This window comes from Lissotriton vulgaris, chromosome 2_1, assembly GCF_964263255.1.
Source record: "Lissotriton vulgaris chromosome 2_1, aLisVul1.2, whole genome shotgun sequence".
Lineage (NCBI taxonomy): Eukaryota > Metazoa > Chordata > Amphibia > Caudata > Salamandridae > Lissotriton > Lissotriton vulgaris.
In genome coordinates this window covers 2,032,215,204-2,032,239,647 of record NC_141687.1, presented here as the reverse complement: position 1 = coordinate 2,032,239,647, position 24,444 = coordinate 2,032,215,204, and the positions used below count along the sequence as shown (strand labels likewise).

Here is a 24,444-nt window from a genome sequence, read left to right as displayed (position 1 = left end):
TGTCCTGATCAGCAAAACAAAAGTAGGGCTACAACATCTCTTAAACATAACGCCGGATTTCTCGCAAGCTAATGATCTGACGATTAACTTTGACAAGACGAGAACAAAGACAGTCAGGAAAATAAGGCGACAAACAGCTGCCTGGTTCTGGGGCTGAGACCAGACTAGAGGACACAACCGAATACAAATCTCTAGGCGTGAAGCTGGACACAGGCTGCCGCTTTGTGGCACAGAAGAACAGCATAAGGCACAAAGGTCTAGCACTAGCAATCTCCCTAAAAATATTAAACTATAAATTAACTGGCCCATCGATTCTACCACTCGTCGAGGTGGTTCGGGCAAAACTTCTCCTAACAATCACCTACGGTAGCGAGGTACAGTAAGACAAGGACGCGAGAACACTTGATGCCACAGTAACAACAGCATATAGGGTTTTATTTGGGCTGCCAAAATACACTTCACCTGCACAAATTAGACTTGAATTTGGCATTCTGAAACAATCACCTGCTAGACAAGGGGCCTTTATCATTACATGGGACAAAGTGCGAAAAGCCGAATGGGGTATGCTAAACAAACAGTTGTGGAAGGAGTTACAATCGCACCCCACATTACCAGCTGCGGAATATCTACAATGCAGTCTACACAATTTGGGGCTAAACCAACTTTGGTATACACCGACAACCACCCCAACTTTCAAAAAATTAGTGTGGAAGACAGTGAAACTCCTCTCATGGCTGGAGGACAAGGATGCACTCTCAAAGAGAGCCCACGGTTGGAGGACCCTGAATACTTATATGAAGCCGGGCGCGCAAGCCTACTTCAACTTGGGATATGACAAAAACATAAAAATTGCTTTTATGAAATATAGATTTGGACTGCTCACCTGCGCCCAGCATCTCCCTCCCTGGCTTGGCATCAAAGCTGGCTCTGTGTGCCGCCTATGTGGATCGGCTCAGGAAGACATGCTGCATCTAATTTGCTCCTGTAGAGAACTTACAACAGCACAAAATACATTTCTGAAACAACCTTTCAATCAACGAGGGATTCGCACCAGGAGGCAAGCTCTGCTGGCATGTTTTGCACCTAGTGATCCACAATTGACCTGCAGAACAGTAACATTTCTGAGACTGTGCAGCAGCTAAATGCCAGAAATGCAGACAATAGGAACCTAGCCAGAAAAAGCACATGCAAAAATACAAAGGGTCTGAGGACACTTCAAGCATATAATTGAAAGTTGGGAAAACTAACAAGTTATGTATACTATCATATCTTCACAAAATCAGCACGTTTTTTAGTATGGCTTTTAGATATAAGAGTTTTATTTATGTATGTGATAGTTTTTAATTGAATATATTTTTTATATTGCAACGGTTTTAATTAATTATGCAAATAAAAATAAACTTGAAACTATTACAGTGGGAACGTGCCCAGAGTTCTAAGACCACGAAAATACAATCAGGAAAAACCAAAAGGAGAATTTTTTTTTTTTTTTGTAAACCCCTTAAAAAAGGCCATGTCCAACAATGCTCCATTCCTGTTTTCCATACCCATGGACTTTTCCCTTTCTAGACTTTAACTTGACCCCCCTTCCCTTGTAGGAGAATTCTAACAAACCATCCTCCTGCCTTTGTTGATGGAGGGGTCTATAAGTCTGGAACCACTCTCTTATGGATGTCTTCATTTTGAAATACATTTGGTTAAATGCATGGTTTTATTTTTTGAGTTCTTAGACTCATGACAAAAAACTTAAAATGTTACTTATATGCATTGATTTTAGATCTTTAATACAAAAACAAATTATCCAAATTTGTTTGAGTCTTTTATTTGTGTATTAATGATCTTTCTTCTGAATCTGTGCTTACAATTATGTGATTTCTAGATGCATGAGAAAGTTATAGATTATTGTCAAGACATCAGGTTCTTTTGCTCTTGTCCCGTGTAGCAAAAGCAGAGCTATTGGTTTGTATGATTCTTGTCAGATTGAACTTCTTTAGAAGGTTGGGTCTTCCAATCACAATACTTTATTTCTGTATCACAATTTTGCGAGTCATACATTTGAACCTGATCACCAATTTGTGAGCTGGCTACCAATTATTGGTCCTCACTGGGTGACGATATCGGGACATCCTGATTTCTCATCCCTTATTACGACGATTAAAGGTCCATCTGAGGACCAATCTCTCTGAGGGTAAAGCACAGAATCTTAATTAAATAAGCTACTCGGTGCAAGGAAAACTGTAAAAAGTTCTTCTTCTGCAACACCCGTAAACAGACTAAACTGCATTTCTAACACTGAATTGCTGTGTTAAAGTTTTTAATGACAAATAAGCAATGGGTCAAGTCAGCTGACCCATCTCTTTGAATACAGCTAAAACTATCTTAAGCCAGAAGTAAAAATATGTCAAAAAGCCGTCTAGGAAGGGCCAGGCTTGCTCTTTTCACTCAGTCATCGCAATATAAGGCCGGTGTTTTGATCCACCTTTCGTAGAGTTCACATCCTCCACTGAGATGCAACTGGCATTAAAAAGCCTGAAACATTTACAAGCACAAAAAAACACACCTGTGCTTTATCTAATCTCTTTCTCCAACCACTACCACCAGGCCCCTTAAACACTGTAGTAATCATGAAGTGTAGATTATTAATTACAAATTGCTTACTGCCTGCATAATAGGCCTCTGGGAAGAACTATTTGCCTTTATTCTACATTTACTGTAAACCGGCTTATTGCTGTATATGCTGGGATTTTCTATCTCCTATTCTTAGAATTTTCATGTGCCTTAGTTTACTTCTGCAGCCACACTTGATTTATTGCTTTTCAATTTGGAAGCTTTACTATAACCTTTTAAACAAATATTAGCGGAACCGTAAATACCTTTAACCACTCTCAGAAACTCTTTACATCTCTATGTGGATGTCGTCCAAAGGTCCATGTTTGAACAGCGCAAGAAAGCTTCTTTTTATTTTGTTTGGAAGCAAAAAATACTTCGAAACCTAACCAGACCACTGCAGCAGAAACGCTCATTCATACTACACTGTAGATTGCTGATTAACCAACATTTTAAACTTGCAGACTTTCATTTTCGTATCAGATTATTCCTAAGAAAAGCTTAGAGAAACTAAATTCTTTACGTGATGACTTCTCAATCTGTTCCATGTTACTGAATTTCGTTTTAACAGGCGGAGAAAATATGTAAACTTGTCAAACATTACATAAAACAGATCAAAGCACCAGACAGAAAAAATATGACGCAAAAATGGTATCAAATGCTACCAGACAGCTGACATGCAGTTGGAACAACTATGGAGCAGAGAGGTTCAATGGCATTTATCCATTCACTAAACTCAGTGTTACTTAAAAAAAAACTCTTCACTATTTATTCATTTATATGTATATATCGTGGACAATACCCAAAGGTGCAAGAGCGATTTACAGGAGAAATATTTAGTTTCATGAGAGTTACAAATGGTTTCAGATTGATCATACAGCTGTAAGTAATTGCAAGGTCGGGAATACAACAAGGTAGATTATTACATAAAACAGAATATACAGGCTGTGAAAGGGTTGAGGCAGTATACAGAGTGTACTAAAGAAAAAAACAAAGCGTGGTCTTCAGCGCTTTGTTAATATTTAGCCCCCGGGTAGGCTAAGTCCCGGGGGCAATTGTGTCTCCCGGGAGACACGAGCGACAAAAGACTTAAGCACTGTAATTTTAAAACTGCTTTTTACCTGTGTGATTCACCTTGCCCAGAGCACTCCCCCTCCTCTTAATCGCCGACTCAGCACCGCGCAGCCGATTTGAACGCTGCCGCGGCACTCAGAAGAGTTTCTGCCGCCATTACCGAGGGAAGTGAGGCCACGCCCACATTCCTGCGGCCACGCCCCCCATCTCCCCTTTAAAATGTGCCTGAACCGGACGCGCAAAGCGGGCGCGCCGCCAGCGCGCCGAAGGCGTGCCAAAGGAAAGCCTGTCTGTGCACGTTTGGGCCCAGCCGGCCCAGGGCCCAGAACCTATGCCCGATTCAACATGGGATCGCTACAGCTATACTCAGAGACCTTTTGTCCCTCAAATCCACGAAAAACGCTAACTGCCACTATATTCATAAAGGGGAAAAGACCTTCATTAACTGCGACCTATGTAGCCCACACTGCACCACTGTTGGACACCACACCCTTCAAATGGGCCTCCTGAACTGTAGATCCCTCCCGAAACACTCCCTAGAGATAAATCTCCTAATCCAAGACCACAAGATAAATATACTGTTCCTTACGGAAACGTGGCTGACACTCAATTTGGAAGCGGACATCGTAAGTGCCCTCCCTCAAGGATTCCTAATCCATTTCCAGAACAGACCCCTTGGTAGAGGAGGTGGCCTTGCCATAATATACAGGAAAAAATTTGTATGCAGAGCAAAAGATAGTGGCATCGAAAACTGTGAGAGCTGCCATTTCGCTATACAAATTTCACCCACAGTCTCCCTCTCCGGCCTACTCGTATACCGCCCACCGGGAGGCCCGAATCGGTTCTCTAGTGCCCTAATAGAAACCGTTACTATACTAGCAGCCTCCTCCCCCAACTTCATGATCCTAGGAGATCTCAATCTCCACTTTAATGACCCCCAGGACTCGGTGGCGTCTGATCTCCTCCTCGACCTTACTTCTTATGAACTGAAACTAGTCAATTCTGAGGCGACGCACAACAAAGGTCATTTACTTGACCCTATTTTCACCAACATCCATGTATTTATTGCTTATTAAGCGCAACTGTCACCCCCAAGGGTATCCATGCGCTGAAAACAACACTGCCCCAGCCACTCCCGTGGACGGACCACTTTTTGGTTCCTCTATACTGGCAAATTAGAGCCTTGCCACCCCAACCCCTCAAGATGCGCGTCATGGACAGAGCCTGGTCCAAACTCTCTGTTGAAGACTGGTCCTCCTTTCTAGAACAGTCCTACCCCCCCCCTGCTCTCGACCCAGTGATTGCAGATACGAAATTTGAAAAATGGCTCACCCAATCACTAGACTCTATTCTTCCCAAAAAAAGCATCCTGAAAAAGGAGAAGAGAGCTAACCCCGCCCCATGGTACACACCCGAGCTAAAATTATTACGGAAAGAATGTAAAAAACTGGAGCGTTCCTGGAGGAAAGACGGGACAAGATCCAGAAAAGATGAATATCGCACCGCCATGAGAACATACAAAACGGCCCTGCTTAATACCAAGAGGCAGTTCTTCGACGATAGAATCAAAAAGTCCTCCAACTCCGCTAGAGAAACATTACTTATCATTAAGGAACTGCTTAAAGTGCCGGACCCTCCTGTAGCTCAAGACACCTCTGAGGACAAATGTAACAAATTGGCAAACTATTTTGACGAAAAAATTCAAAATATTTTAACCACCCTGCCCTAAATCAATCACAGAACAGACCCAAACTGTTAACCAGCCAAACCAGCCATCCACCTGGATACTTTTGGTCCTGTGTCAGTGGACGAAGTACTCAAAACTTTGGCCATCATTAAAAGTGGCTCCCCTAGCGACCCGGTACCCATGCGTATCCTAAAAATGATTGCACCCACCATCGCCACACCTGTTACCGACCTTATTAACACCTCGCTGCTTCAGGGCGTGGTTCCTCCTGGATGGAAGAGAGCCATTGCCAATGCCCTTCTTAAAAAGCTGCACCTAGACCCAGCGGATTTGGCCAATTATAGGCCAATCTCCCTACACCCCGGACTCAGCAAGGTCACGGAAAGGCTAGTCAATAAAAAACTCTCCCACTTCCTGGAATCTAACAGCCTGGCAGGAACTCGCAGACTGGCTTTCGCCCTGGACTGGGTACGGACACCGCCCTCTTGGCAGTAGTCGAGGAGGCTAGATGCATTCTGGATTCAGGAGGATCAGTGGCAGTGATCCTCCTGGACCTCAGTGCGGTCTTCGACACTGTTAACCACCAGGTCCTCATCCAGCGACTGACTGACATAGGGGTGGTAGGAACGGCTCTGTCCTGGCTCACGTCGTTTCTGAGCAATCGCACCTTCCAGGGCTGGGAGAGTAACACCCGATCAGCGGCAATTCCCCTCCAGTGCGGGGTACCACAGGGCTCCTCCCTTAGCCCTACATTATTCAATGTGTACATGTCCACACTGTAGGAGGTGGTCGCCCCGTTCGGAGTCAAAATCGTGAGCTATGCCGACGACGCCCAACTTGTCGTTTCCCTATCCCAACCTGACCAAGGGCCGGGCACTCTCCACACCTGCCTATCAAAAATATTCACTTGGATGGGCGAATCCTTCCTAAAACTAAACGGGTCTAAGACCGAGATCCTGCTACTAGGGCACAAAGGATCCACCCTCCCTCCGAACATCTGGCCCACCTGTCTGGGGGAGCCCCCTTCTCCAAAAAAGTACATCAAAAGTCTGGGGGTCTGGATGGAAAAGGACCTATCCTTTAAGACCCAAGCCAAAAAAATAGCAGCCTGCTTCGGCCTCCTCCGATCGTCTCGGAAAGTCCTGCCCCTCCTCCCCCAGACCTCCCGCAAGCTGCTCATCCAAAGACTGATACTGTCCAGATGGATCACAGCAACACCATCTTCCTTGGAGCGCTGGAATCCACCTTCAACAAGCTCCAACAGATCCAGAACGCCGTAGCACGGGTTCTCACGGACACCCCAGCCAGAACATCAGCCAAACCAGCACTTAAACTGCTGCACTGGCTCCCAATACGAGAAAGGATAAAGTTCAAAACCCTTTGTTTGGCACACAAACTACTACAGGACAAGGGCCCCCCCATCCTTAAAAACCTAGTCGTGCCCTACAAAGCCAACAGACCACTGCGCTCAGATCACCAACGCCTAGTCACAGTGCCCAGAGTAAAAAAGGCACGTACAGGAGGACACAGTTTCTCGGTTAACACAGCCAAACTGTGGAACTCCCTTCCTCTCAAACTCAGGAGCGAACCTTGCCATCTCCGATTTCGGAAACTCCTGAAAACCCACCTTTTTCCTTGACACCCCCTATTCTCCCCGTCTCCCCCTCTGGTATCAATGTCATGGTTTTTAGCGCTGGGATGCTTCCGGGTTACTATGCGCTCTACAAACCCACATTCAATTCAATATTGTAATGGGGGGCCCAAGGGGGCCCCCGAGCCCAGGGGACCGCCAACACCCCAGGGCTTCTTCCAAAACCCGCCACCCCCCGGGGCTTCTGAGGTAAATGGCCAGGGGGGTTCAAAGGCCCTGGGGACCGCCACCCCCCGGGGCTTATCGAAAATATTTGGGGGCTCACGTCCCACCCGCAGCCCCGGGGACAGTCACCTCCCTGGGCTCTAAATATTAAAATTAGGGGGTCCGTGACAGACCCAAGCCCTGGGGACCACCACCCCATGGGGCTTTGTAAATGGTGGGAGGGGGGGCCACACGGCCCCCGTCCTATAGCATTGTCATGGCTACACACCGCCACACCCCAGGGCAGGGTCCTGCATTGTCCCGGGGTGCCCACCCCTGGGACACTTCAGTTTGCTATGACAGGGCGGGAGCCTCGCTGCTCCTGCCCTGCCATAGCAAACTCTGCTTTGGTATTTGGATGAGAGAGCAGGAAACCTGATCTCTCTTCCAAATACCAAAGCAGATTGCTTTTCCGCACGGTAAGCTGCATCATATTAGCTCCCCGTGTGGAAAAGCAATGCAGGCTCCCACAGGAGACGGAGAGACGGCGGGACCGTGGAGGAATTGGGAACCCCCCATGATCCCTAACGGATAGGGCCGGACCCGGGGGTTGGGGTCCCAGGGGCTAGAAGTGGCCCTGGGAGGGGGGCCACGCAGCCACCCCCTCCTAAGAATTAAACAATATATATATAGGGTGGCCAGCCCTGGGGGATGGGGTCCCCGTGGCAATAATAGGCCTGAGGAGGGGGGCCACGCGGCCCCCTCCGAATTTTTTTCGGACATGTGTAAACACGCGTTGTGGCACGTTTTAATTTGGGGAATTAATTCCTTTCAATCCTGAGGGTTCCTGGGGACTAACTAGCCCACCAGGTACCTCCAAGTAAGCGCCACAGAGCTGCATTGCAGAGAGGTGTAAAAACTGACGTGGCCTCTAACATCTCTATGCAACGCAGCTCCCTGGCGAATACTGGAGGTTCCTGGTGGGCTAGTTAGTCCCCAGGGACCCTCAGGATTGAAGAGAAATTAATTCCCCAAATTAAAACGCGCCACAGGGCCGTGTTTGCACACGTCACTTTAGGCCCGCCCCCTTCGTTCACCACTGTGCAAATGCACTCCCTGGCAAGTTGTAAGTTGGGGAATTAATTCCCCTTGAATACTGAGAGTCCCTGGGGGCCAACTAGCCTACCAGGTACCTCCAGTATGCACCAGGGAGCTGCGTTGCAGAAAAGTGTTCAGAGGTCATGCCCCTTTTTACACCTCTCTGCAACATAGCTCTGTGGTGCTACCTGGAGATACCTGGTGAGCTAGTTGGATCCTAGGGACTGTCAGGATTTAAGGGAACTTAATCCCCCAACTTAAAATGCACAGCGGTGCGTGTTTGCATAGTGGTGAAGGGAGGGGGAGGGCCTGGGGTGATATGTGTGCAAACACACCCTGTGGTGCGTTTTAAGTTGGGGAATTAATTCCCATTCAATACTGAGGGTCCTTGGGGGGCAACTAGCCCATACCTCCATTAAGCACCACTACGCTGCATTGCAGAGAGGTGGCCCAGGCCATGCCCTGTTTTACACCACTCTGCAACATAGCTCTCTGGCACTTACTGGAGGTAAGTGGTGGGCTAGTTGGCCCCCAGGGACGCTCAGGACTCAAGGGGACTTACTACCCCAATTTACAACGCACCAGGGGGCGCGTTTGTGCAGTGGTGCAGGGAGGGGGCGTGGCCTGATGTCACAAGTGAGCAAACGGGCCCTGTGGCGAGTTTTAAGTTGGGAAATAATTCCCCTTCAATCCTGAGGGCCCCTGGGGGCCAACTAGTCCACCAGGTACTTCCAGTAAGCAACACTGCGCTGCATTGCAGAGAGGTGGTCAAGGCCATGCCTCTCTTTACACCTCTCTGCAACGCAGCTCTGTTGCGCTTACTGGAGGTACCTAGTGGGCTAGTTGGAACCTTGGGACACTGAGGATTCAAGGGGACTTAATCTCCCAACTTAAAAAAGGCCACAGGGTGTGTTTACACAGTGGTGAAGGGAGGAGACGGGGCCTGAGGTGACGTGTGCAAACACGCCCTGTGGCGCGTTTTAAGTTGGGGAAATAATTCCCCTTCAATCAACCACCTCTCTGCAACGTAGCACAGTGGCACTTACTGGAAGCACCTGGTGGTCTAGTTGGCCCCCAGGGGCCCTCAGGATTGAAGGGGAATTATTTCCCCTACTTAAAACGTGCCACATTGCGTGTTTGCACACGTCACCTCAGGCCCCGTCCCCTCCCTTCACCACTGTGTAAACACGCTCTGTGGTCGTTTTAAGTTGGGGAAATAATTCCCCTTCAATCTTGAGGGCCCCTGGGGGCCAGCTAGCCCACCAGGAGCTTCCAGTAAGCACCAGTGCACTGTGTTTTAGAGTGAGGTGGTCTAGGCCGTGCCCCTTTTTCACACCTCTCTGCAACACAGCTCTATGGCGCTTACTGGAGGTACCTAGTGGGCTAGTTGGACCCTAGGGACCCTCAGGATTCAAGGGAACTTAACCTCCCAAATTAAAACGGCCACAGAGCATGTTTACACAGTGGTGAAGGGAGGGGATGGGGCCTGAGGTGAAGAGTGCAAAAACGCCCTGTGGTGCGTTTTAAATTGGGGAAATAATTCCACTTCAATCCCGAGGGCCCCTGGGACCAACTAGTCCGCCATGTACCTCCAGTAGGCACCACAGAGTTACGTTGCAGAGAGGTGGTCTGAGGCCATGCTCCATTTTACACCTCTCTGCGGCACGTACTGGACATACCTGGTGGGTTATTTGACCCCAGGGACCCTCAGGATTCAAGGGGACTTTATCCCCCAACTTAAAACACCCACAGGTCGTGTTTGCACACATGTCATCTCAGGCCCCCCTCCCTTCACCAGTATGCAAACGCACCCCGTGGCGCGTTTTAGGAGGTATTTTAATCCCCATGCCCTATTATATACTAGGGGCTTACAGAGGAGGTCATGCTAATCACAGGGGGACCCCAACGCATAGTGTTCCCGTGTGTATGTAGGTTTTTTTCACTGTATTCCAAGTGTCTTTTAACATAGCACTGGCTCTATTACTGGTTAGTTAGACTAAGTTACCACCAGTACCCATCTGAAAAAGTTGAGGGTACAGGATGATTTTGCAACAAGATTTCTTTCTGCTCCTCTGTTTGTTCTTTCTGCACGTTGTCCTTCTTCCTGCACTTTTCTTCGTCATTGAGGACTTCTGTTGCTTCTTTCTGCATTTCTTTTTTTTTCTTTCTGTGCATTTTTTCTTCTTTCTTCACATGTCCTACCTCTGTAGGCATAGTTAGAAACTAGAATTAAAAAAACCTTTGAAATTCACTTAAAAAACCAGAGGTTTCAGTCACGGTAAAGTTAGAAATTATCATTCAAAAAACATTTTAAATCCACTGAAAAAACCATAGGTTTCAGGCACGTTATAATTAGGAATTAGCATTTTTAAAAAACCTTAGAAATTCACTGAAGAAACCATAGGTTTCAGGGGCGTTATAGTTAGTTGGACATTTCACTCATACAAAGCCATTGAAATTCCCCTATTATAGTTAGTTCAGCTAACTATAACTCGCGCGCACGCAATGCACTGCTGACGACGTCACATATTACATCACTCATGACATGATCAGTGACATCACTGATAACATCTCAAAGACATCACTGATGACATCATCTTTGTGATAGAGTGGCAGCCCTTCTCTCACTCTACTGTAACCTTTGATACACACATTCAAAACTAGAAACGAAAGTTTTCAAAACAATGGACATACCAATACCAGTTACAACAACCTATTCAGTAATTCCAAGATCTACGTACACATCCACTCATTCACCAGCAGTCCTATATAATCACTCATACATGGACTCACTCATATGTACTCAAACACCTATACATCCTGTTACACACGCAACTCATCAATAGAGTTACTCACACACAGTCACTCATGCTAATGAAGAATCAAACATCCATTTACTTGCATCTACAGTTATACACACACCACCACACTTACTTCTACAGAAACTTACACATACTTCAACGTTTAAACAATTCCTTATAGAAACACATACTTATTCATACAGGAACTCTTCCAATCTCTCACTCTCACATATGCTCACTTACATACACCAATACTCACATATACTAGTTTTAAATATATGTAGTTACTTATAAAGACACTTTTGAGACAGCCATTCACTCACTAACACACCCATACACACTCATCCACCCATACAGACCTGCACACATACTATCTTCAACACATACAGTGACTCACTCATTCATGAATCTATGCACTAAGTAATACCCCCCCCACTGAACCATACAGACACACATACTGATAATCGAAAAACCAAGTAATAACCCATATAGACACTCATGTAGCTACTCACCAACCCATGCAGTCTCTTATACACAAAGTGAGAGACTGATACAGATATTTAGATATCTAAACATTACTAACTAACTCATGTATTCACTAAGATGAACTTAATCAGTCCGTTATACAATCAATTTTACAAAAAATAAAATCATCCATTTAGACATGTATATACCCATTTATTCTTCCATCGACCTTAAGATATACATATATTTACGCACAACAGCTTCGTCGTGGGAGGAGCACCACCTTGAGGTTGAGGACGGAGCCGCTGGTGAAAGGGGCCGTGGGGCCAGGAAACTTTCCGCCTGGAAATGGCACAGCAGTTTCTGTTACTAGCGAAGATGGCATGACCTCCGGGGCACACTGAAGTGCCTAATATCACAGTAGACTGTTACAAACCACTGAGACTGTATACATTTCGTGACAATGCGGAAACCACTGTGGGTAGTTAAAGGAAGACTACAGCTCCCATAACTCACTGCGAGTTATTATGCTCTACAAAGCACACACAGCTGAGGCTGTACTACGATAGACAGTGTCAGCAAAGAACTGCAGAAGCATTACACATTGCCACAAGCCTAGGAAGAAGGTGCGAACAGCACAGAAACGCGTTGGCTAGCAGGGGAAAGGACGGATGTTAAACCATTTCTGCAATATGAATTAAAGAGGAATATTACCTCACTGCTGTTGTGTGCTTCTCTGATGCAGAGCAATTGGATCACAAAAATGTACGCACAACAGATTCATCGTGGGTGGAGCACCACCTTGAGATTGAGGACGGAGCCGCTGGTGAAAGGGGCCGTGGGGCCAGGAAACTTTCCAGATGGAAATGGCACAGCAGTTTCTGTTACTAGTGAAAATGGCATGACCTCCGGGGCACACTGAAGTGCCTAATATCACAGTGGACTGTTACAAACCACTGAGACTATATAAATTTCATGACAATGGGGAACCCACTGTGGGTAGTTAAAGGAAGACTACAGCTCCCATAACTCACTGCGAGTTATTATGCGCTACAAAGCGCACACACACCTGAGGCTGTACTACGATAGACAGCGTCAGCAAAGAACTGCAGAAGCCTTACAATGCCACATTGCCACAAGCCCAGGAAGGAGGTGCGAACAGCACAGAAACGCGTTGGCTAGCAGGGGAAAGGACGGATGTTAAACCATTTCTGTAATATGAATAAAAGAGGAATATTACCTCACTGCTGTCGTGTGCTTCTCTGAGGCAGAGCAATTGGATTACAAAAAAAAAATAATATATATATATATATCATATTTAATTTTCAGAAAAACACACATTCACTGGATGATGTCATTTGAGATGTCATCAGTGATGTCATTTGAATTGTCATCAGTGATGTCATGAAGTGATGTCACTGACAATGTCATGAGGGATGTAATATGTGACGTCATCAGCAGTGCATAGTGGCCGTGCGAGTTAAAGTTAGCTGAACAAACTAGAACGGGTAAATTTCAATGGTTTTGTACGAGTGAATATTTCAGCTAGCTATAACGCCCCTGAAACCTATGTTTTTTTTAGTGAATCCATACTAATATAATAAAGAGAGAGCCCAAACCTTTGAGGCGGGTAATCTCAAGAACTACAGCACCAATCACAACACCCAATACAGCGTTGGAAAGGGCAGTTGCAGCAGAAGGACATAGGCTATGCAGACGCCCACCATATACATTTAAAAGGTAAAAGAACCGTGCCAGCAAAGTAGTCCCTTGTGGGCGTGTCTGGGTTGTGCTGTGGGCGTGTGCTGGGGGCGTGACAAACGCTGGGGGGCGTGTGGTGCGTTCCGACCTTCATATGCCATGTCTCATATTGTGTGCTAATCCCACCCCGCTCCCTTTAAATACCCCTGCACCCCATATTCATAACCCACCCTTACTCCTTAAAATACCCCAACACCCTTAAACACCAACTCATCTTAACCCTATAAATATACCCTGTACCCCAAAACCCAAACCTATCCCTAAACCCTAAAAATACCCCTGTACTCCAAAACCCAAACCTAGCCCTGAACCCTAAAATACCCCTGTACCCCCAAACCTAGCTCTGAACCCTAAAAATAACCCTGTACCCCAAAACCCAAACCTACCCCTGAACCCTAAAATACCCCTGTACCCCAAAACCCGAACCTAGCCCTGAACCCTAAAAATGCCCCTGTACCCCAAAACCCAAACCTAGCCCTGAACCCTTAAAATAACCCTGTACCCCAAAACCCAAACCTACCCCTGAACCCTAAAAATACCCATATACCCCAAAAACCAAACCTGGCCCTGAACCCTAAAAATACCCCTGTACCCCAAAACCCATACCTATCCCTAAACCCTAAAACTACCCCTGTACCCCATAACCCAAAACTATATCTGAACCCTTAAAATACCCAAACACCCCAAAACATATACCTCAGTACCCCAAAACATATACCCCTATACCCATACTTACCTTATCCAAACATTAAAAAAAACACATGCTTTTACCATTCATGCATTTACAACGAATTTCGTTGTAAATGTATGCGTGGGAAAAGCATATAAAATCTAATGCCATGCGTTATAATGGCATTGTGGAGTCATGGTACTTTCGTAATAAGTGATGGTATGCAGAAAAAGAAAGTTGCGGAATAATGGGTGTTTACCCTCGCCCGGTAAGTACATTGGTGGCACGGCGGCCCACATCTCCAGCAACATACTCATATTTTTTCACCACCCATTTGAAAAATGCACAGGTCTCTCTCATTGATGGCCAGTACCGACATACACTTTTAGACACACCTCCAGCCACAAGTTCTAGAATTGCGAACCTTAGAGCTGGGGAGCTACGTTTGAATCTCGGCATCAGCTCAACATCCTGTGATTCCAGGCAAATCGCTTTGTCTCCCCGTGCCTACCACAAATGAATGTGTTCTTCTGTAATGTAAATTGTGCTCATGCCATGTTGTCTAGTTCGCACTATATAATATTGCAAGGAAAAATAAAGTAGGGAAACTCGAGTTCACGCACTACTGAACGCGCACTCTTAAGTGCATCAGCAGTGCACTGTGAATCAGAGCGTTTCACAGGCCTGTCACAGATAAGAAATGCTATCTAAACGAAATACTACAAAAAAATATACTACTGGCCGGCAGCAATTCATACCCGGACAACGTCGGGACGGGCAGCTAGTACTTGCATACAGGTAACCGTGAAACTTACTGTGACTAGATAAACGATGGCTAGAGCCATCCCACAACAACCTTGATCATTGAGCATCAAATAGCTCCCATTCGAAAGCAACTCAAACACCGGCTGAATCACAGCAGGTGGGGAACCCTTCAAGTGACATAACAAGTTAGCAACCAAACCATTACAGGCTCCGTGAAGCGAGATGTCTTTACAAACTAAGGAACTATGTAGGGCACTTTCACAGTTAGAACCGCTGAGGAAAACTTAAGTGTCCCCATTCCTGCATCTAAATCTGTACAGTAATTCTCTGTCCTCATGTATGCATACGTCTCGCAACGCTTCCTATCTGCCTACCTGGTAATACTGAAAACAGTTTGAAATTGGAATGTTGTGACTGGCAGTGTAATATAGCCATGGATTAACCATTCTGTGGAAGGTGATTTAGACACGGTGAAAGGTAATTGATCCAATTTTTCAATGTGCAACATAGGATATTTTGCATCACTTCATGCCACTAACATCTGTCTTTCTGTTATATTGTATGCAGAAAACAGAGTTGTGCTGTTGATGCCGTGCCTGGGCATGTGGCTAGAATACAGTGTTTGAAGCATCCAGCTTAATAATAGAATGGATCACAATTGTGATTGTCCATGTTGTAAAATAGACAAATCCTGTTCCATTATATCTATTGCAGAAGACACAAAATTGCCCAGAGAATACATTCTGGATGATAATATAGTCACACCGTTGTCAACCACTACCACAGCCTTTTCTAGGTTTACCCTATCAATCTCACACAATCAATGAGCAGCCTCCTGCTGGGAGATTTTCCACACCTTGTTGTAAATAGCGTACAAGAAACGCTTTTGACGTGGCTTCTGGGGACCTAACAAAAAATCCCTAAGGTCCATGTCATCTGAGAGAAGGGATATGTGTTGTTTCACTTGGGACACTGCTGAAGTCTTTAGCCACTCTAGGCATAACTTCCCAACACTGTAAGATGTCACCACCCATGTGTTCTGATTGTACATAGTGCTGGTCAGGCCTAGTGGATACTAAACCCTTTGGTGGTACCCTTGAATTTTGACTGACACCTATTTGTGTTGATAGGCCAAACTAACCATCCCTTCCAATTGGGGTCTGATAATTGTATGAAATATTGCTTAGCATGGCAACCAGTGTATCCTCACAGTGTTGTGTGTACTTTTCCCAACCCTCAAAGTGTGTAACGAGGGAACCTGAGATGGGTTCAAGTCCTTCATCTTGGCTAATTAAGACAGGAAGTCTGTTGCACTATATTGTTCAGGAAAGGTATCTGATGCGGTATATGAGACATCCTCTAAATAAGACCTCAGTTCCCCAAACGTGCCAATCTTTAGGTTTTCTGTCTATAGTGCCCCTCCAAAAGTCGAAACCCTGTAAAGATAGTTGGAAAATAAAGGAAGCATAGTATATCAGCTTAGTGTTAGTGAGCATATTTTTCTTGGCAGGTTTAGGTGCAAGCCTATAGTAATAAGAGGTCATGTCCGAAGTGTTAAGCCCAGAAAAATAAACAACCTTTTGTGTAAATGTTTTTGAACTACCTTTTGGCTGAATTCTTAATGTTCCCATTGATGGTAAGAGAAATATTACGTGGGATACTTGCTTTGTGCAAGAAATGATGACCATAGTGTTGGTAACAAAACATGGTGTCAAAATTATATTTACCATCATACAATTCATCATTTGAAAATGCAGCGGATTGTTCTGAATCAGATAGCATAGTATTTACAGTTTCAAAGTCCCAATCATCAGAGAAAGTATTTGAGGTGATGATATTACTAAGAACATTTTTAAACAAGTGTGGTATTTTTAAACGTTCAGTAGGACCATATACATCATAGGAAACTCATCCCAAACTATTCCTTCGGGAACTGGAACTGCTGTAATGTTCACTGAGGACAGGTCAGTCTGTTGAGGGTGTGATGATGCAGGCGGTCCAAGTTCACATGTTGAACTACATAACGCTCGGGAGTTATTGTCCATTCAGGAGCAAGAAAAATACAGTCACTATACCAATCCAAAGGACTAGAAAGGTAAACCAATTGCAACCCAGAGCTGTATCCAGGGAGAAACACTCCTGGAATTTGAGCATACCGAATGTTTTGCTTTAGAGCTGTTGCTTACTCCGAATTATTTTAAACCTATTTACACTTCACTCCGAACCTATAACCAGTATCCGTCAACAGACCATATGGACCAGCTCAGTGAGGCAAGATCCCATCGCTGGGGGCCATTTCTTCCCAGCCCTTTTCATAATTTTTGATCTTAATGTCTCATTAGTGAGTATGATTTTCCCCTGGTCAGTAGAGTTTTAAAATAGGCGATTTAGAAAAAGATGTTAAAAAAAGGAGCAGGAGCTGTCGTGATAAATTGTAGACATAGTAAATTGAACAAAAAGATGCAGACGTTTGCTTTGACTGCAGACAATGAAATGCACATTTACACCACTGGGGGTAAAGTTGGGAGGTTATGTATCCCACTTTTTATTGTTTCTTGACAAAGTGGGACGTTGTTCCTATTTCATATGTAGTGTTTAAATGATCCATCCTCTGGCATCAGTGCAGCAATCTCTCAATCAAAATCAAAAGTCTATCTTCACAAATCCTAGGTTCCGATTTTGTGTTTCTCACTCTGAAAGCCTGTAAGGTTCTTATGAGTGACAGACTGTTTGTTAAACCTGAAATTCACCTTCATTGCAAACACCCATATAAGTAGTTTTGTCTGTTTGGGTATCTGGTTACTACACACCCTGTCTGTCATTGCAAAGCCATTCTGGAAATCTCCCCGGGGCTCTATCACTGTGGTTAATGTGGGCTTGCTATTTTTATTTCGGTTCTTTAAAATCGTTTGCGAGAATAGATGCAAGTGTGCTCTATAATTAAATGTCTTTATTTAGCATGCACTTGTGATTAAAAAGCATTCCTGGGTACCGTGAAATCCTAACCAATGGGAGGATTTTGAGGTCCTTTTGTAAGCCCAATCTCTTTGAAATGAATGCTATTGTTAGGGATAGCTTCCCGCTCTACTTCCCTGTGACAATTCGCAGGTAGTCAGTCTGCAGCATCAAAAAGGGCCCCAAGTCTGCCTTCAAAAGCTGATCCTTGCCGGCACCTTGCTGGATTGCGCTCTTCTCAGCAGTCAAGGAAACCGGGAACAGGCTGAGACAATAATAAAACACTGAAATTATGAAAATGCCACACATCATGGCAACCCAAAACTTGGGTGTAGGTAATGCTCTACAATTACAGTGGGGTAAGGAGAAGCTCTTTTGAATTACTCTGATGAAGGCCTGCTGTGGAAAAACGAAATAATTCCTATGGCTCTTCAGACCAGGATAGGAATCAAGATACGTCATAACCTCATAAACACATGACACTGCAGGCGGAAGGGGAGGGATGTATAACCAATAGTATTTAGATGATTGGTGAAATACACAGGACTTTCATTCCCTCACCCATCCGGCCGTGCTCTGTGGCATGAAACTCTCTGGTTGCAATGCTGTCGCATTCAGGCAGTGAAACTCTCAGCATTGTAATATTAGTGTGGGATGTCCTCAGAGACCTATGACTCCCTAGCATGTCATGGCTGTAAACGCACATTGAGTATGGTCAGAGCATACAGCATGTGAGTATGTTCCCGTCATGTCTAGTGTGGATTTTAAGGTCCTTTACTTAAAAGAGAACACAGCTATCTTTTTTCAACTTTTGGTGCACTCACAAGCGGGGCCTACTGAAGCTGCAGCTACAGCAAAAGTGCATGGCATGCACACTAGAAAAGACTAGCCATCACTATTGATCCAATATACATGCGCTGCACGGAGGGCTAGCACTGCAGGATGGACTGGCCTGTGGGGGTAATGCAATGGGTGACTTGGGGTCAGGATGCACAGGGCCCATAGGCACATTTGATTCCGTGGAGCATACATCACCAGGGGCCAGAAGGCAAATGCACCTGTACTCTGTCTGAACCGCAAGCTTATTTTCTTTCTACTTTCCTCTTGTTTCGTTGTTTTCCTTTTAACTTCCTTTGAAAGTTTTTTACTCTTGCACCTGTTCGAAATAGGAAATCCTGCACCCATGAATTCTGCTTTGTATTGCAAAAGCACTTTCCGGCACGGCCGATTTTTAATCTTTATTCTTCCATTATTCCAGTCTGAAGAGTGCTGATGCTAAGATTGTGGCTGTGTGGTGGCAGCATCTTAACAGAGGTGAGCCCTGGCCAGACAATCGCTTTCACTTCACAAGTGTGTAAAAGGAAACAATTCAGACATGCGCACACTCATACCTTGAGGCAGAGTCTTTGAAACCATGCAAATGTTTATATTACGCATGCAAATACATCCTGACTGTCATGGAACTCAATTTAGAATTTTACATACCTGGAGGCCATGCTGCAGTGCTAATACACCAGACAACCACTCTAGCGGCGGCCACGAGTTCGCCGGGGGTTGTTCGCAAGTGTTAATTACCACGCTTGGGTCCCATACGGCCGCGGGCACAACGCGGTGGAAGCTGCAGTAGAGGAGAGCTCCCGGGTGCGCTGGCTTCCAAACTATATCACGGAACGTTCAAATGACCATTCAGGTAGCATGCAAGTGAACCAGCTGGCCTGGGGTCCGGGGACTAACTTCTCAAAGGGCGCAGGTGGGCGAACTTGAGTAGGGGGCGCAGAATCATTGGTCAGATTCGCATGTGGTGTGAGTCAGACCTATTAATGATCTGCGCCCCCTTTACATCACTGCCTACAATTAAAGCAGGTCAGGTGCCTCAGTGCTTGCCTGGTCACGAGTTGTGGTGGTGGTAGACAGAGGGTGTGGTGCCGAAAGTAAGTGTACGAGGGCACGCGCAGCCTGCACGCTCCGGCCGCACCTTGTCCCTGCACACGCACACACAGCAGTGTACTGTTTACTAATATGGTAACTTGGGTTGAATTTAGTAATGCTTCTGCAAGGCACACGCACTACTAAATTCAACCCAGCTACTGCACCGCAGCACCTCTCGGTAAAAAGCACCGCCACTGCCATTCGTGAGTGAGAGGTCATCTCACCAATGGCAGAGCAGTTGTGATTTTTGAGGCAGGAGAAGTGCACACTGCGCAGAGTGTGCTGTGCAGAGCAGTACAGACGTTGGACGCACTTCTGATTTTGTTGCTGGGGGCCAATTAAAAAAAAACGGCCCCAGTAACAAAACCGGCCCCCTGTAAGGAAACTGGCCCCCACCCCTTCCGGCCTCCCTGGGGATTGCCCAGTATTACCAGTTCAGCCCTGCCGATTTTATTGAAATGTAGGTCTTACCTGAACAATTTATTTATGGAAATTATTATTATATATGTATTTGTTAACATATGTTAATGCTGTATTGTTTAAAGGCCATTGGTCTAAATAAACACATTTGTTGATTGACTGAAGGACAGGAAGTGTAGGACATGAGTACTGCAGACGTTAGTTAAACCAGGGTTAGTTCATGTGGGATCTAATTGGAGGAGGCAACAATTTTAGACTAATAGGTAATAGTTACAGGCTAGCACGGTAAACACACAATGATAATGGTGGAGGTGAGGTGTAATGATTTATGAAATACACCAGGGGAAACTAGCGGGAGTAATATCCATAAATTAGAATTAAAACAAGGTTTGTGATCAAGGGAACTGGGATGTGTATGCCCTGCTGTTGATGCTTGCTATATGCTACTTGCTGATAAATGTTGTACCTCTAGCATTGGCTGACTGCTGACTAATGTAAAAATAAAAATACAAATTTCTAAAAATATTCCTAACACTACCTTTGACTGAGTAGTTGGGTACATTTATATATATATACTAGCAGCCCGTCCCGATGTTGTCCGGGTATGAATTGCTGCCGGCCAGTAGTATATTGTTTTGTAGGATTTCGTTTAGATAGCATTTCTTATCTGTGACAGGCCTGTGAAATGCTCAGATTCACAGTGCACTGCTGATGCACTTAAGAGTGCACGTTCAGTAGTGTGTGAACTCGAGTTTCCCTACTTTATTTTCCCTTGCAATATTATATAGCGCAAACTCGACAACATGGCATGAGCACAATTTACATTACAGAAGAACACATTAATTTGTGGTAGGAACGTAGAGACAAAGCGATTTGCCTGGAATCACAGGATGTTGAGCTGATGCCGAGATTCAAACGTAGCTCCCCAGCTCTAAGGTTCGCAATTCTAGAACTTGTGGCGGGAGGTGTGTCTAAAAGTGTATGTCGGTGCTGGCCATCAATGAGAGAGACCTGTGCATTTTTCAAATGGGTGGTGAAAAAGTATGAGTATGTTGCTAGAGATGTGGGCCGCCGTGCCACCAATGTACTTACCGGGGGAGGGTAAACACCCATTATTCCGCAACTTTCTTTTTCTGCATACCATCACTCTGCATACTTTCATTACGAAAGTACCAAGACTCCGCAATGCCATTATAACGCATGGCATTAGATTTTATATGCTTTTCCCACGCATACATTTACAACGAAATTCGTTGTAAATGCATGAATGGTAAAAGCATGTTTTTATTAATGTTTGGATAAGGTAAGTATGGGTATAGGGGTATATGTTTTAGGGTACTGAGGTATATGTTTGGGGGTGTTTGGGCATTTTAAGGGTTCAGATATAGTTTTGGGTTATGGGGTATAGGGGTAGTTTTAGGGTTTAGGGATAGGTATGGGTTTTGGGGTACAGGGGTATTTTTAGGGTTCAGGGCCAGGTTTGGGTTTTGGGGTATAGGGGTATTTTTAGGGTTATGGGGTAGGTTTGATTTTTGGGGTACAGGGTTATTTTAAGGGTTCAGGGCTAGGTTTGGGTTTTTAGGTACAGGGCTATTTTTAGGGTTCAGGGCTAGGTTTGGGTTTTGGGGTACAGGGGTATTTTAGGGTTCAGGGGTAGGTTTGGGTTTTGGGGTACAGGGTTATTTTTAGGGTTCAGAGCTAGGTTTGGGTTATGGGGTACAGGGGTATTTTCAGGGTTAAGGGGTATCTTTGGGTTTTGGGGTAAGGGGTATTTTAAGGGTTCAGGGCTAGGTTTGGGGGTACAGGGGTATTTTAGGGTTCAGGGGTAGGTTTGGGTTTTGGGGTACATTGGTATTTTTAGGGTTCAGGGCTAGGTTTGGGTTTTGGGGTACAGGGGTATTTTTAGGGTTTAGGGATAGGTTTGGGTTTTGGGGTACAGGGTATATTTATAGGGTTAAGATGGGTTAGTGTTTAAGGGTGTTGGGGTATTTTAAGGAGTAAGGGTGGGTTATGATTATGGGGTGCATGGGTATTTAAAGGGAGCAGGGTGGGATTAGCACACAATATAAGACATGGCATGAAGGGCAGAACGTACCACACGCCCCCAGCGTTTGTCACGCCCCTAGCACACGCCCACAGCACACGCCCACAGCACAACGCAGACACGCCCACAAGGGACTACTTTGCTGGCACGGTTCTTTTACCTTTTAAATGTATATGGTGGGCGTCTGCATATCGCTATGTCCTTCTTCTGCAACTGCCCTTTCCAACGCTGTATTGGGTGTTGTGATTGGTGCTGTGGTTCCTGAGATTACCCGCCTCAAAGGTTTGGGCTCTCTCTTTATTATATTAGTATGGATAGAAAGCACAGTCCTGGCACTCCCTCTGCTCCAAGGAGTATGTCGCCAGGTAAGGACCTCACATGAAGAACGACATCACTTGATTCAGTAAGTATGCAGTGCTTTATTATGCCAATATCCTCATCATTGGTACAGACAAGTGTCCGCCCTGACTAGTTTCGATCACTTAACGGCGATCTTGATCAAATGGCGCGTTGCGGACGAATCAACACTAATATAATACGTGTCCAATCAAATTGAAAGGACAGGTGAAGTTAGTGCAAACAAAATAAATGATTTACTATATAATTAATGTCACATATAAGCAGACTCAAATATTCAGATAATATTATAGTTACAAATGTAATACCAATAAATGCAGCTTCAATAAATACGATAAAAAGGGTTATAAAGAACAATGCCTAAAAGATGGAATGCAGAGAATAAAATATAGACCAATTCATCACGTTAATTCATTAGTCTTAAAAGTGGTCCGTGCCACCTACTAATAAAGTGCAAGTGCATATTAGACAAAATTGACGCAGATATATAGATTTAACTATGGCAATAGTTGATCAAATAAATAAAACCTTATTGTCTTAAATGCTCTAGAGGTGCCGCTGTTGTTTAGATATGACATTTCAATAATACTTAGAATACAGTCTATTCCAAATGTTCTATTATATAGATTTAAAAGTGAAAAAGTATAATACAAACCTTAAATACCCTATATACACACTCTTAGAGTTAGTGGGGGCTGCCATGAAAAACAGAGTACAATCAATATGTCTAAAAGAGGTTTTCACAACACAAACGTTTTATTTTAAACTAAGTGCTGCTGTATGGAGATTTTGTAGCGAAGTATTTTTTCCAAAAGCAAAACGGTGTGTAGTAAAAAGTGACACTGGAGTGTTTTTACTGCAGAATGTTACTGGGAAGCAAGGTATGCTCCAGCCTATGCCTAGAAAACGTATGCCGTCTGGTATGAAAATCAATATATTAGGCAAAACCAGCTGTCAAGCAGCAGCGAATTGAAAAAGATGATAAAACGTTCAATTGGAACTTCTTGCAAATGTGTACAGATTGACCCACTGATTGGTTATTTTTGACTTATTTCCACAAAATTAGTTCCAACCCAGGCCTCTGCAGCGCATGTGGGCCCTTAAAGGGGCCCCACAACCCCTTCAGAGAGGCCTCAATTCCGCCCAAGGCCAATGAATATCTGTGAGATATGGTAGACTCTGTGGCCCCTCTACACATTTTGCAGGAGAGCTCCATCATGTCAGTTACCCCTCTGGTTTTAACGTTTCATTCCTAGATCCAAAGTAACAATTTTGGAGTGTGACATAACAACCGTGCCCTTGTTCTACAAGACTAGCATTTTGGGATACAAACAGGAGAGTACACAGTTTGTATCACATGTTGTCGTTCCAAGAAATAAACAGCGCGCTAGCTCTGCGGGTACACGTTTCTGTTTGTTTACCCTGAACACACTCATACCTCTTTCACAGAATAAATGTTGGCATCACCTACCATTAAATCGTGCAAGTCCTGTGATATCTGTACCAAGCTCTTCTGTTATGGGTAAAGCTTGACGTACCTTCAAGTTTGTTTCACTGCAAAAATAGATAATGACATGTTATAAGTGATATAATGATAATGACATAATGATATCATATGAATGGGGATAAGGAGTATATTGGCAACTTGTTTGGAGAAATTGGTTTCTAATTATATAATGTTGTGTATTTTTTTGTATTAATTCTTTTAAACATATATTATTTGCCCATTTCAAAAATACTGGGCTACTTTGTTGATAATTTCTCATGGAGTGGTTTTGAGTGGAGTGGCATGGTGTAGAGTGGTGTGGAGTGACGTAGATTAGCATAGAGTGGGGTGGAATACAGAACCTTAGAGTGGCCACAGTAGAGTGGCATAGAGTGCAGTAGCGTAGAATACAATTCTGGAGATTAGAGTGGCGTATACTACAGTGGGGTACAGTACAGTGGAGGAGAGGGGTGCAGACTAGAGTGCAGTAGAGAGCAGAGGCACAGAGTACAGCCGTGTACTGCGCAATG

General features: G+C 44.7%; 1 protein-coding gene across 1 annotated transcript in view; it reads right to left on the bottom strand.

Moving 5' to 3' along the window:
* Nucleotides 1–24,444, bottom strand: part of ATP8B4 (ATPase phospholipid transporting 8B4 (putative)) — a 3,619,152-nt gene that overhangs the window by 2,539,832 nt on the left and 1,054,876 nt on the right. Inside the window, exon 8 of the mRNA XM_086958264.1 lies at nt 23,900–23,982. Coding sequence (XP_086814390.1) covers nt 23,900–23,982 — 83 coding nt within the window. The remainder of the gene's footprint in view (nt 1–23,899; nt 23,983–24,444) is intronic.